The sequence below is a fragment of the Salvia splendens genome, chromosome 5 (assembly GCF_004379255.2).
Source record: "Salvia splendens isolate huo1 chromosome 5, SspV2, whole genome shotgun sequence".
NCBI lineage: Eukaryota > Viridiplantae > Streptophyta > Magnoliopsida > Lamiales > Lamiaceae > Salvia > Salvia splendens.
Window position 1 is genome coordinate 14,696,492 of NC_056036.1, and position 15,279 is coordinate 14,711,770.

The 15,279-nt window shown below is 42.3% G+C and overlaps 2 protein-coding genes across 5 annotated transcripts; both read right to left on the reverse strand.

The window, feature by feature from the left end:
- Positions 1–3,240: 3,240 nt before the first annotated feature.
- LOC121805785 (replication protein A 32 kDa subunit A-like) lies at positions 3,241–7,152 on the reverse strand. Of its 4 annotated transcripts, none has more exons than XM_042205786.1 (10): positions 6,892–7,152; positions 6,505–6,615; positions 6,260–6,357; positions 6,103–6,144; positions 5,931–6,008; positions 4,607–4,685; positions 4,392–4,481; positions 4,228–4,307; positions 3,568–3,636; positions 3,241–3,483 (listed from the first exon to the last, which is right to left on the reverse strand). In XM_042205786.1, the coding sequence occupies exons 1-10, from the start codon at positions 6,994–6,996 to the stop codon at positions 3,399–3,401; spliced, it is 837 nt and encodes a 278-aa protein (XP_042061720.1). In that variant the 5' UTR covers positions 6,997–7,152; the 3' UTR covers positions 3,241–3,398. The 4 variants fall into 4 exon arrangements, with proteins under 4 accessions (XP_042061720.1, XP_042061717.1, XP_042061718.1 ...); XM_042205783.1 differs by having other exon boundaries at positions 4,228–4,313; positions 6,892–7,150; XM_042205784.1 differs by having other exon boundaries at positions 4,392–4,484; positions 6,892–7,150.
- Positions 7,153–9,866: 2,714 nt separating this feature from the next.
- LOC121802654 (ankyrin repeat-containing protein ITN1-like) lies at positions 9,867–11,763 on the reverse strand. Its single transcript, XM_042202332.1, has 2 exons — positions 11,075–11,763; positions 9,867–10,899 (listed from the first exon to the last, which is right to left on the reverse strand). Exons 1-2 carry the CDS (start codon positions 11,642–11,644, stop codon positions 10,084–10,086), a joined length of 1,386 nt encoding a protein of 461 aa, XP_042058266.1. The 5' UTR covers positions 11,645–11,763; the 3' UTR covers positions 9,867–10,083.
- Positions 11,764–15,279: the final 3,516 nt, after the last annotated feature.

The window sequence follows — 15,279 nt, forward strand, 5'->3', positions numbered from 1 at the left end:
TGGCCTCAGCATCATGTATTAACTTCATATAGGAATAATACTATTCATTTCATTTTCTTTTTAATGTTATTTTTGTACACCCAGTTACAACATTCGTTGAAAATTAGATTATAGTAGATGATTAAGAATGTCAGTAATAACTACTCCCTCCGTCCCCCAATTTGAGTCACTCTTTTCCATTTTGGGCCGTCCCCCAATAAGAGTCACTCTTCCCACTTACCATTTTTGGACATCAAAATTACCCTTCATTACACCAAAAGTCAAAGGGGCCCCACATTTCACTACCTAACTCCATTTATTACACCACACATTCAAACTTTTCCTTAAAACTCGTGCCGAGTCAAAGAGTGACTCAAATTGGGGGACGGAGGGAGTAATTACTAACTGGATGGCCGCACGCATGCAAGTTTCTACCATTTTTATGTTATTTTTATAAGTGAAAATTGGCTGGAAGGTCATGAACTTTGAACATAGTTTGGTTTTTCCTTTAAACTTTAAATGTTGCATGAAAAATCATGAACTTTATCGGATTGTGTAAATTTCTCATCCGACTCGATCCAACAGATTTCTGACACAATTACTTATTATACGTGGCGCGCCGGATGCGTGACTTGGCAAAACTCCACTAATTCTGATTGTTACCATCTATCTTTGCAATCTCTGACCTTGGACTTATCACAAACGTACAAGTAGCACAAATAAAAACATACAAATCGACATAAACATACCAATCGAATTTCACAAGTCGAATTTAGCATAAAAGTAGCATTAATTCCACAATTCGAATTGAACCAAAATTTGTCATTTGCCAAGTCACGCATCCGATGGATCGGGTCGGATGAGAAATTTACACAATCCGATAAAGTTGATGACTTTTCATACAACATTTAAAGTTTACAGAAAAAACCTATGTTCAAAGTTCAGCAATTAGCCCTTTTTATAAATTATAAATAGAAGATGTGACGATATGATACTAAACTTACTAAATCTAAATGTAAGCTAGCAACGTCACACATCAACAATTAATTAAATTAGAATATTAACTCATGCCATGCAGCCTATTCTCCAATCGCAATATATTGGAGCTTCAAAAGTTCTCACTATTCATACATTTCCACTCTGATAGTATTATTTAAAAGCATCCACAATGGCGGCGAGCGGACCGGCTAGCCGATCTCCGGCGCTCGTCGAGCCATTGTAACCGGCGAGCGCACGCCAATCCGTGAGCACTGGCCGATGCGCTCGCCGGTCCGCTCGCCGCCATTGCAGGCTCCGGACCGGCGAGCGATCGGCGAGCGAAATTTTTTTTTATATAAATTTTCTAAACACTATATATACTCGCTTTGCCCGTCATTTTCAATCGCACCACTTGTTTTAACGAGTACTCTATCTATCTTAATTTCTGTAAAAGATCAACAACGGGAAATGAGCAACGTTGGTGGTAGTAGTGGTGGGGATGCTGAAGAGTACGAACGTCGAATGAACGAAGCGTTAGAGGCCTATACGAACCGTGAGATTGATCGGCTGATGCAGAGGGCCTTGCAGCAGGCAGTACCTCGACCACGACCAGTTGTCCACCGCCGAACAGTGATTGATCGTGATCACGTAGCTGCACATCAGCGCCTATACGAAGACTACTTCGCACAGGAGCCGCGGTTCAATGCCAACCTTTTCAGGCGCCGTTTTAGGATGAGCAGAGCCCTGTTTATGCATATTGTTAACGCATTGTAGCATCGATATCTGTATTTCCGCTTCAGGCACGATGCGGCTGGCAAACCCGTCCACACACCTATTTAAAAGTGCACTGCGGCAATCAGGCAGTTGGCCTACGGAGGCGCGGCAGACATGTGGGACGAGTACCTCCACATCGGTGAGACGACTGCCCTTGAATGTATGAAGTATTTCTGTTAGGCCGTGATTGAAATTTTCCGTGACCAGTACCTTCGAAGCCCTACCCCCGAAGAATGCCAGGATTTGATGCAGATGCACGGGGAGAAGCATGGGTTCCCAAGTATGTTAGGCAACATAGATTGTATGCATTGGGAGTGGAAGAACTGTCCCGCTGCCTGGAAGGGGTTCTACACGACCGGCTACAAGGGAAAGAATCCTACGATGATCCTCGAGGTCGTATCTGACTACCGGCTGTGGATTTGGCATGCGTATTTTGGGATAGCCGGGTCGAACAATGACCTCAACGCCCTCTACTCGTCGCCCCTTTTCAACGAGCAGTGCCAGGGCGTCGGTCCAGCCATTAGTTTTGTCGCCAACGGCAACCGGCATGATATGGGCTACTACTTGGCGGATGGGATATACCTTAGGTGACCCGTCTTTGTGAAGACGATCAGATGCGCATCAGATGAGATGAAGGCCTACTTTGCGGAACGGCAGGAGTCGGCGCGCAAGGACGTGGAGCGCGCATTTGGTGTTGTCCAGTCTCAATGGGCGGCAATTAGGGGTCCAACGCGTTTGTGGCATACCGACTGCATTGCTGATATAATGTACGCCTGTATTATCATGCACAACATGATTGTCGAAGATGAAGGTGTACAACTGACTAGTTGGGCCAACGACGATAATGAAGCCGGTCCAAGCCACGGCATGGCCGCCCCTAACGTACGAAGGGGGGTCCCGCACGATGAAGCCGGCCTCCTCCAAGCACATGCCGACATGCGCCGAACGGATGCTCATATTCGACTCCAAAAGGATTTAATTGAAGAGTTGTGGGCGCGGAAGAATGCACGGCGTTAGTTTTTTTTTTTAATTATGTAATTTTTTTAAATGTACTTTTTTTTATTTAAATAAAATTATTGGATTTTCCTGTATCTGTATCGTAAATTTAATTATGTATTTTGTGTGATTGTCAATTATTTGTTTTATATAATTTTGAGTGATGTGACTAAGCTATTGCTGGGCTATTTGTTTATCCTATTCCTGATGATGTGACAGGAGGATTTTTAGTGCTGATGATGTGGAATGAGGAGTTTGTGGCTGAGCTATGGCTGGGCGAAAACCATTGTGGATGCTCTAAATTTTACCGAGGACGGATACGATCTAATTCATTGAATCCAACCATGAGAAGACCAGTCAAAATCAATTGGTGCTTGGAGAAGTGATTCTAAGTTAACCTACATGCGACTACACACCGAGCACTTACAAAGCACCAAAGGTATTCAGTACCAAGCTTGTTGCCAAGTTTTCGAGACATGCAATCTTCGAACGTTACGTTATTGAGAACTTGAGACATGCAACGTTCGAAATTCATAGTTATTCAAATGCCATCATCCAACACAACTCTTGTCCATTTTTTGCCACAAGAAAACGAAATCATAGTCATTTATACCTAAAGGTTGAGATCTGTAGAAATGGCACTACAAAGTTCACCGCTCCTATATTTAATTTCAACCGTTGGCAGTGGACTTATAGTGGAACTCATCAACCGTTGAATAAACTAGACCTTCTGATTCCAAAGATGCAATAGCTTCTCTGCCAATAAACCAGAAAATCAAAGAATGAGTAACATTGATCAATTTGAGTTTGTTGGGGAGGAAAAGAGAGCAGAGGACTTGCAAGATCTTATGCTCGGGAACATTTAGTTGCCTGGCAAGTTCAGCACGATGGACTCCACTTTCTTTGCCACTGCAACAATTAGAAGAGGAAAGATAGCAGCCATCAGTAGAAGTGTGTGCACATCTATAATAATTATCGCTCATCAGTGACATAACCTAATAACATTCTGCTAAAAGTACACATCTTCACAGGTATTTCCTCAGCATTAAACGAAAATTTTCATTAACCGAGTATATTTATAGGTGAATACTTACATTCCATTTTTTAGCATAAGAATGGGATGTTTTGCAAGAAATAAGAAAAACAAATAACTATTGCATTAAAAACTCAACTAAAAGTGAAAACTATTTTATCAGACCGTATGATTCTCTAATAAGCTAGTACTTTTGTTCTCTGATATAGCATAGTCATGTGTTGCTACTTGAAAAGAATCTTGTGTCATTCTATTTCTACTGCCCATAAAAATGTCATTCGAAATGTAAATTATGATATTAAACATCTCTATTATTTGTAAGAATGCTATGGCACATAAGTATCATATGTGGGGTAGGGTTCCGTGGTTTTATAAACATCAAGACCTTCAAGAATGTAAAAGAGCCTTTCTGCGTGAACATAGAAGATAAAAGAACTCATTTGCAGATGCATTATAATTTGACTTACATGCATGATGGCTGTTGCATATAGTTCAAGACAAGTTTATCAATGCCCCTGATTGCATCCACATTATGTTGTGCCGAAAACTGCAACTGAAAGTACCCTCAATTATATGACTGGGAAGCATAACCATTTACAGAATTTAACTGCGGGATATAACCTTCACATACATGATTTGATGAAGTAGGTTGGTAACCCTTTGAAGGGGTGTTAACAGATAGATTTGGCATTTGACCTGTAACTTGGGGAGCATCCTGCATCTTCTACAGAGAGAAAGGTGGGGGAAGAGGAAGTAAAAGAAACAAAATGAAACAAAACATTAATCAGGAAGTATTCATTTGATTCCAAATCACACAATAGGACTTCTCATCAGTTGATATCATACCCGTGTTCTAGTGTTGTAGCAATGGACATATATGCACTCAGCAAAGTGGTTTGGAATCTCATTATAGTCCGTGACACTCCTGATAATAGCAGCACATATAATTAATAGTACTTTTCACGAATGAATTGAAAAACTACAAGGATACAACAAAGGGTTAGCGCCTGATATCACGCAACTATCTGAAATATGGTTTTTTTCCCACGAACTTTGAAGTTAACAAAAAAAAAACCATGAACTTTGCAATGGGTGCCAATTTTCCACCAACATAGGGTACACTAGTTAAAAATGATGTGGAAATGAGATGCTATGATTTTGGTGACATGCAGATGCCATGCCAAAATCACCACCACAGCCGTCTTCATTGCCAGAATGAGAGTAACAAAGTTTCTGGAAGATCAAAAAACAGTAGCCCCCCAACAAAATAATGGTGCCAAAAATCAGCAACAAAAAAACCAACAAACAAGAAAATCAATTGTTAGGCCAACATAGCATACAAATCCAAATCCTCCAGCAGAGAAAAAAATTAATAGCAAAACACAGGGCACCATCAAACACAAATCAAAAGCCGCACACACAAATAAAATCGTAGTATTCCTTATTACTCTTAATCTGCTGACCAAACCCACCTGCTTCTCACTAGCCAAAAAACAAACCGGTAGATGATCAGAATCCATTTTTGAAGGTTGATTAGGCTTAGGATAACTTTGTGCATACTGAGAAACTGTTGGCCAGGCATACTCGTGCTGCCATCCAGATGAAGAACTAGACCAGATTGTTGAAGCTTGCCTCCAACGTCCCTCAACTCTAGGCTCGCACTTTTTCCCATCACGAGAGAGAGATTGAAAAACAAAGAGAGAAGAAGAACAAACGAATTTTAACTCATAATATGACATCGTTTTGGTGCAACGGCTGGCGAGTCCACATCAACATCTCGCTGTGCCACGTCGGATCCAATTTGCGGAAAAAATGATTTTGTTGGAAACTGGCACCCCGCAAAGTTCATGGTTTTTGTCAACTTCAAAGTTTGTGGGAAAAAATCATATTTCGTATAGTTACTTGATATTATGCACTAAAAACCCTACAACAAAAAAGACTCCAATGCAGAATTTGAATAGCAACTCTATTAACATGCAGAACCGGCTAAAGATAACTCCGGGTAATATTTTTTGGATTGTTAGCAAATCACGTGAAGTAAAAAAACAAGGTAATCATAACATAGTAATGCCTTAACTAAGACTGAAGTGCATTTTTTTCTGCACGAATCAGGTAAATGCGGCATGATATGAAAGGAACAATCTCAAGGACAAATTAAATAACCACGTACCTCACAGAGTAAACAATCAATTGTTTTTTCCCTTGAAAGCCCTTCAAATGCCCATGAACCTTAACATATGTGCCATTTCTAAATTGAGCCGTAAATGAAAGACAAGTTAGAAAATTTAGGGACTGAAATTATCAGTCATAAAAAAGATGAATCTGAGTGCAAAAGGGATTACGATAGTAGCTCCATTTCCTTTGTATCAACAACTTCTTGTACCCTGAAATGTCCATAGACCACAAACAAGTCATTGGAACGTGGACATTACAGCATAATAGTAACACTCATCAAGCATGAGAACTACAATAAAATAATAAAGGACCCCTAAGGCATACCATCTATGGCAGTCGATTCGGCCAGTTCCATCATCAAGTGTGAAAGAAACATCAGTCACCCTTTCAGTTTTCTCAAACACCAATCCAACCAATTTCACCTAAATGCATTACAGTTAAAATATCAAATCAATGAACGAAGTTAAACTTAAATAATACTACTAATCAGTGTTTCTCGTAGTTAAACCTCAAATATTACTCAATATATCTACGTCCAAAACAAATATATATAGAAAAACATAACCTACGTTGTTCACTGATACTCCATCAATCAAAAAATTTGCCTTATCATCACTCGCTTGAAAAGCTTCTCTTATTTGCTTCACCGTCAGTGGAAGTAAACCTTGTGCGTCACGATTCTGCATAAACTCCAGAACAAATGCAACAATATTATTCCAAAAAAAATCAAACCGAACATAAATCGCCCAAACCAGAACGGAAACAGAAAATCATAGATCGCGTTCCCAGCAGCTTACCGATCGTTCGAAAATGCATATGAATTACGAATTGCACTTACCAAACTGGCAGCTTAGGGTTTATAGAAAAGGTTCAGAGACGAAACAAGTATGGCATAATTAAGTTGCAACAAAAAAGAAAACGGGTAACAATGGAATTATGCGTTTGCGAATCCGCACCTTGGCCGGAGAGAAGGAGGGATCGGCAGTTTGGGTAGCCTGAGAAGGCATGAAGCCGCCACCGGAGAAGGCAGCGCTGCCGTCAAATTCGCTGTTTCCGTACATTTGTATTGAGTAGTGCGTCCGGCGCCTCGCCGATTAAGATGTATTGTAGCGGCTGAAGCGAAGCAGGAGAGGAGTGATATCGATACCAAGGGATTATACAGTTCCCGCCATATGGTTTTTTCTCAAATGCTTTATGTTCAATTTTCGAGCTTGGTTTTTTTGTCATTTTTTTTTAAAATCGCTGCTTTCTTTTTCATAATTTGGGTGGTTTCATTTGGATACGCCACAACTAAGAAATAAATAAAATAATAAAATAAAAAACCTTTTTTATAAGAATCTCCAAAATTAGGCTAAGACTTATTCTTATAAAAATAAAATAAAATTAAGAACTAACCATTACAATAATTATAAATTAGTATTACTATTACGTTAAAAATGATAATTGTTCTATCCCAAAAAGAGAGAATAAAATATAAAATTAAATGAAAGATAAAAAAAAAAGGAAGAACTAGTATGTGAATAAAGACGCTTAAGAAAAAACAGCAAAATCCGATCCAATTTATCGTAATCGATTAGTTAACATGTTGGTTAACCGTATTCTGAAACACGGAAAAAAATCATTGGCTTATCAAATTATCTATCGTGCCAGGTTCATTGCCCCCGTCCAGAATACGATTAATCCGGCATGGGCTACATGAGCTCCTAGTAGTTTACCGGATAAATTAATAAGTCGGGCATTTCCGGCCCACCAAGCAAAACCGGTGGTTTCTTGGTCACGACCAACTACAGATAAAGTTCCATTAAAGAGCGTTTGGAAATTCAAATGGAGAAAATCCAAAGATCTTTACAGCTAAAGAGATCTCAACAACACGACTTCCTATATCCACTTATATTTCAGGAGTATATTTGTGGAGAATCAAAACAAAATATTTTTTCTTACTGGGTGTGATCCGTTGAACATACATCCAATTTTTCCATTTTTTGGATTCCTTGGGATTAAGACCATATTTATAAATATGGGAAGAGCCTTGATGTAAATCAAATAATGCTAATTCTACTCCAAGATTTCTCCTATTTTTTATTTTAAAATCATCTATCAATTAATCATTAAAGTTTGATTATTATATACTTCAGTATTAGTTGATAGATGTACATGTGAAGTGAAGGCATACAATGAGCCAAACTGAATCTGGGGTCTGATTCAAATTGTTCGTTGCCTATCAAGACATGTTCAAATTCTTTTAATTTACCACCGTTATCTTCGTCTTTGAAATAGCTTCGCGTGGGTACCTTGTACGCCTCAATCGGAGCTTGGAGGAAGAAGATGGCCATTTGACGAAAGTTGCGCGAAATAGTGCGAACCCGGTGAAAACGCCCGACCTGGGCGTTTTTGGACTAAAAAACGCCCGGGTTGGCACCATTTCCCCCGGGTCGGGTGTTTTTCTCGGAAACTGCCGAATTTTAATCTTCAAATTGGTTTCTGAAGCAATTTCTGGGGGATATTCAGAGATTCTAAGACACGAAAAGAGGGAGAAAAGGAGAGAAAGAGAGGAGGAGGAAGAGAAGGAAGAAATTCCGGCCAACATTCCAACATCCGTCTCCAAATCTCAATTCCACTCAACGAGAGCATGCTTCTTGTGGTTTTCATTGTGATTTTTTACCATGTGTTTAGGCTAAACTCTCAATGTTGCTCCAAGTTGTGATTTAGGCTTGTTTGAATGAATCTGCACCTTTGAATTCACGTTTTGACATCGTTGATGTGTTTAACGTTAGATTCTATCACTTTAAAGGCCTCTATCGTTATAGATGTATAATCCTTGTTTATCATCTCTTTACCATAAACTTGGATGAACTAATCAATTGATGTGTTGTTGAATTTGAATTGTTCAGAGGATAATTTCACAATGGATTAGGTAAGTTTTTATGGTAAATGATCTTTTATTCCCGCGCTTCCACCAAAATTTAATATCTTTGAAAGTTAGTACATGGAACAAGTGTTCAGCTGACTGTGAACTATACGTCGCAAACATGTTCAGTGCACGCGATTAGGTTGATTAATTAATCTCAAAATATGTGCTTTTAATGTAGGTGTAGAATGATTCAAGTCTAAGGAGCAACTTGGAGTAACATATTTTCCCATTTGAAAAGTTTTTCAATTGCTAATCTTTTATTTTCGTTTGTCCTAATCTTTCAAAATCAAAAATCAATTTTTTATGCTACATCTTTTTAAGATTTTAAGTTTTAAATAATCTTCTACCTCTCGGTGGATCGACACTCTTTTACTGCAACTACATCTGTACTCTTTTGTAGAGATGTTGTAATTTTGGAGTTATTTTATAAGCTTGTGTGTTATTAAAATTTATTGTGGGAACTGAATTTGAAACTCGAAAATTACACATCAAGCCTAAAATATTATTCAAAATCCCGCTTACCGCCTGTTCCCATTCCAGCAGGTCGTTGGGTTCTTTGGTGTGTGGCGACTCGATGGTAACGTATGCTGAAATACCCGAACATAGCTGGCGGGTGCAAACCCGGTGAGTCGTTGGGTTCGTAATGCTCTGCGCAGCCTTAGTCAAATGGTCATAACTTCTTCATCCGGACCCTGATTGAAGCAAACAAGGTACTCACGCGAAGTTCTTTCGATGATGAAGACAATGGTGGTCTTAGAGATATATTTACACGCCATCTTCACAGGCAACGATCGGTTTGAATCAGTCCCCAGTTTCTGTTTGGCTCATTATACGCATCTCTTCTCCTTCTGCCGGTTTGACGCTTCCCAAATTCAAATCATATTGCTCTGACCAATTAAAATTTCAATCTATTGACTTTCAAAATTTATGAGACTGCGTTGAACTCTCGTATATTAGAATACAGTTAATTCTCATACTGGTTGGAATATGTCGATGAGTGATGAGACCATGAGGCTCGTCTTAAGAAAACAAGTAATCTATACAATTTTCTCTTGAATATATTTCTCTTTCATATTACAAACAAACAATAAATTAAGAATGGAACTATAGAATCAGATGAGAGAGAAAAATGCTATGATATGTACAACTGCAGGATTAAACAATCTAAAAATGGTACTATCACTCAACAAAATCAAGCACTCCACAGTTGCATTTCCTGATTAAAAAAGCAGAGTTGCTAATCGAAAACATCTTCTTGATCATCATCATCATCAACACCTTCCGACCGTCTCTTCTTCTCTTTAATCCATCCATACTTTCTAAGAACCCACAAATTCAGCCTCACAACATTCCCCATGAACACAACGGCCATAACCGTCATCCACGCCAGCACCGACTTCTCCGTGACCTCCCGTAGCATGCTCCCGACACCATCAGGCGACATGCCCGTGAGCGTGATGAAATACGTGGCCTCCAGGGCCGTGATGGCGATCCACATGATCACCATCTGCACCCACATCCACCGCCTCTTTGTCAGCGGCAGCCCGCTCACCAGTATCAAGATTATGCTCAGAGACGACAGGAACGCCACCGTGTTGCATATCATGAAGATCCCATACTCCTTGGGCTGTTTATACGCCATCACCGCGTGTCCAACTGAGTGAGGGTCGGCCACAGCGTTCCCGTCCTCGTCTATCACGTAGTCATCCTGCCAGACGCCACCCGGAGGAGTCAGCCCCGCCTGAAATGCCACCGTTGCAATCAGAGAAGCCACCACCATCAATGAGCTACGCTTCCTCCCCAGCCAGTCCGCAGACTTTTTTGTCGTAGGCAATGCTCTCGTGTTCGTATTCTTCATTCTAGCCGGAGCCCAATCGTTGCTGATCAAATGCAGATCCCTAGCATTTGAAGCCCCGGCCTTCCTGAGTAGATGTTCAATCTCCATATCTCTCAGGCCTCGTGGACTCTGTCCCAATACATCTAGAGCTGTCAATCCACTCTTATTCAACGCATTCACTTGCAATCCGTTTAATGATACCAAATACTCGATGATCTGTTCAATTTCCACATCAAAATATCTTCATCAGATCCATCTACGGGAAAACGATTAAAAATTGGTCCATTTAGTTGATTGAAGAAGAGGATTATCATTTATCACGCCCAATTAATTCACACAAATAGAACATGATGCACAAAATCTAGGGCTAATTTGAAGAAATTGAAGTGACCTGAAGATGCTTGTGAGTGATTGCAATATGCAGAGCGGTATTTCCCTCACAATCCTTCCAATTCAAAATGTCGCCGTTGCGGCTCATCTCCTCCCCCAAAACCCTAACCGCATCCGTCCTATTCCACTTGACGCACAGATGCAAACCGGTCTCGTCCCGATCCGTCAAAGCCTGGATCCACTCAGGGTTGACTCGCACCATCTCCGCCAGAACCGCCGCCCTCCCCTTGGCCGCCGCCACGTGCAGGGGGTTCCTCCCGTCCGCGTTCCGAACGAATCCGGAATCGGCGGTCGCGCTGAGGAGCTCCCTGACGACATCGGCGTGGCCCTTGGCCGCAGCGAGGTGCAGCGGCGAGCAGCCTCGCGAGTCGAGCTCGGCAGCCAAGGCCGGCGCCCGGGAGAGAAGTAGGTTGACGAATGGGAGGTGGCCGAGCGCGGCGGCCGTGTGGAGGGGGGTTTCGGAGAGGCAGGAGACGATGATCCTGTCCAGTATCAGCGGATCTTGTGTTAGGATTTGCTGTAGCGCTGTTGCATCTCCTTGCAAGGCTGCCTCCGACAGCTTCTTCTCCATTCTCTCTCTCTCTCTCTAAGAAGTCTCTGTTGACCACCGGAGGAAATGCGTTTGCTTATACGGAGTATGTATATTTTGAAAGTGCGGTGGTTGACTGGCTGGCTGTGCCTAATTCTATTCATGAAATTCTGTTAATATGAAAGCATATTACGAAAATGGAATAAAACAAGAAAACGAAATTCTAGAAGACAATAAATATGGAACCAATTATCTCGACCCATTTACAATAAGGCCATCCACAACGCTGTCTCTATACCGTCTCTTAAACCGTCTCTTAACTACTATTTGAGCACTATTTGAGGGCCCCACTGTCCTTTTTTCCTCCATCTCTTAACTAAGAGACGGAGGCTGCAACGCTCCGTCTCTTAACCGTCTCTATACCGTCTCTTAATTACTATTCATTCAATTTAATTTATAATTTTTTTTAAAACCCAATTCAATTTAAACAAACACACTTTATTAAAATTAAAACAAAATTAAAAAACACACAAAATAAAAAAACACACAAAATAAAAAAAAAACACACAAAATAAAAAAACACACAAAATAAAAAAACACACAAAATAAAAAAAAATTAATCGGAAGGGCTAATCATCCTCCGGAGGCGGTCGAGGTTGAGGGGGAGTCGGAAGGCCAAGTTGTGCTGCCATATGCACAATTCCGTTCCACCAGGCCGCGTATTGGGAGTGCGAGAAGCGGGAAGTGTCCGCCATTGTGGCGGTCATGTACGCCACCATAAGTGTGTCCGAGCCTCCTCGCGAGCCCGATCCTGAGGCCGGCTGGCTTGATTCGCCTCGGCCCTTCCTTGCTCTAGCCGCTTTCGCCGCCTTCGTCCCTTGCGGCCGACGGCACCTACTCGCTGATCCTCCTGCATCGCCGACCGTACCCGCAAACTCCTGGGATTCAGCATCATGTTGGCTGATGCCTTCAGCAGTGTCACCACCAGACGCACCAGCACTAGACGAGTATTGGCCACTCGCCGTATGCTTCGTGCGCTTCGAGTTTGAGCCCGAGCTGGAGCGGAAACCGCCGGCCCATCGTTCCTCGTCCTTGACGGCGCGCCAAACATCAACAAATCTGAATTGATGTCCCTCGTCCTGGTAGTAGGCGCGCAAAGCGGACGTCAAAATGTCGGTGGCCGTGGCGCCGCTTTGGTAGCGCGCCTCTTCCGCCGAGTAGATGCCGCAGAATTTTTTGACCTGTCGGTCGACTCGGTCAAAGTGACAGCGGATCATTTTAACTGTGCGCTTGCGGGAGCGGTTCGGCTTTATTTGGTGGTAGACCTCGACAACCTTTTCCCAGAAACACTTCCGGGTTTGTTGATTCCCGACGATGGGATCGTACGAGACCGTGATCCAGGCGTTGTACACCGCCATCGTTTCGAGGTTGTTGTACGGATGTCGGCCAAGATCCTCTTCCTCTTCTTCCTCCTCGTCCTCGCCCGTCTGGGGTTGTACACTGCCTCGGCCACCTCCACCGCCTCGCCCACTCGCGGGCCGGCGCCGCCATAGTTGCCCTCGCCGTCGCCGGACATCTTGAGTTGGGTTATGAAAATTTCAGCGAAAATTTGAGAGAAAATTTAGATGATATGAAGAATAGATGTGTAGTTGTGTGTAAATGAGGATGGGTTTAGGAGTATTTATAGAGTAAAAAATTTAATAAAAAACAAAAAAAATATAAAAAAAAACAAAAAAACGGTAATAATACCGTTACAAAATTTTTTTTTTTTATTTAAATTCGAATTTTTTTTAAAAAAAAATATTTATTGCGTCAGCACGTGACGACGCCCACTCGCGGGCCGGCGAGTGGGCGTCACGCACGACGCCGGGCTGCGCCACGTCGCCGAGGCGCGTGGCGAGCCAGCTCGTCTCCTGGCTCGGCGAGTCGAGACGCGCGACGAGACGGGACGAGATGGAGGCTGCAACGCGTCTCGCCGGGGTCTCGTCTCGCTGAGACGAGACGCGAGACGCCGGCGAGTCCCGTTGTGGATGGTCTAAGCCTGAAGAAAATAAATTATTTTGTTTCTTAGGATGATTTTAATTTACTAGTATGGACTCCAGTATTTTATTTCATATTTGCCCTGCCGACCAACTCATCCACTCCATTGATTAATTATTATTCATTTCATCATTTTAGTACTTATTGGGTGCAAAAGTCTAGGATCATCTCCAAGGATACACTAAAATTTAAAATAAGATAAATAATTACCTCTAATAGTACTCTAAACCAATCATATTTTGTTTTTGGAAAAAAATACCTATTTTTAGGTTTACACTAAGTGACTAAACTGAGATCAAAAGTTTTTCAAATTTTGTAAAAAAAATGGCATAATACAGAGAATATTCTTTTAAGTTTGAGTTTAGTGTAAATAATTGGAAGTAAATCATATTTGATGTGATATTTACACTAAAATGAGTTTGAGTTTAGTATAATTTTGTTTGATTTTTTTTTGGGGTATTTTCAATGTAGTCTGCGAAGTGATTTTTGGTATAAAAATGCTTATGGAAATTAACATATGCTTGTTTGATAAGTTTGAATGTGTTCGAGAAGAAAGTTGACATCAAAGAGTTGAATATTTAAGACCATCCGCAATGGGGCGGATGATAGGCAGTCTGATGTCTTGGGCGCGCCATCGTCCACCCACTGTGGGTGCGCGGACGATGCCCGATGCATCGTCCGCACTCTATAGATCTTCCGCGGACGATACTCGGACGATAGGACATCGTCCGCGCCATCGTCCGCCCACTGTGGGCGATGTGTACGATGGTGCGGGCGATGCAAAGCGTTTTTGTTTTTAATTTTTATTTTTTAATTCCGAAAAATTTATTTATATAAATACCCCCTACCCCACCTTCATTTGTAACCTTTCCATTCACTTTTCCACACTCAAATTACACTATAAAATGGATTTCGGTGAATACCCAAGTCCGAATAGTTCGATGTTTGGGGGTGGTGCACGTTGGCCGGGTACAGACCCTGACGAATATCGGTCGTTCGACTCCAACACGCAGTACGATCCCGAATTCAGTACGGATTCGTACGGTCTGACATGGACCCGTCTCCAACTCGCCCTGCCGTCCCTTCCCGCCGCCGCCCCCAGAAGCGGAACCGGCACCGGGCATACAAGGTGCCACCTCCGGAAACGAATGAAGAGTACGCCCCCGGGAGGACGAACTACCAACCGGATGAAACCCTCGTCTTGGCGAGGTGTTGGGTGGATATTTCGGAGGACTTCGCGAACAACCAAAAGCAGGTTGCGTACTGGGAGCGCATCGCCGAGAGCTACAATGAGGCGAAGCCGTCGAGCGCGTACAAGCGCCATAGGGAGCAGCTCCGCAAGCACTGGGATCCGGTGAAGAAGCAAGTCAACCTGTTCTCGGCGGAGTATGAGAAGTGCTCGAGGGAACAGGGAAGCGGCGAGGGCTTGAGCGATGTTCGCGATAGAGCGCTGTTGTCGTACCAGTCAATGTACAGCGACTTCAAGCATTTCAACATCTGGGTGCTCTTGAAGGACAAGCAGAAGTTCCAGGGCAAGATTCTACAATCGGCTGCGCCAAAGAGGACGAGGACCACCGAAGGACGTGCTTACACAAGTAGCGAAAGAGGCGTATATCCGGTGGACCTCAACCGGACGA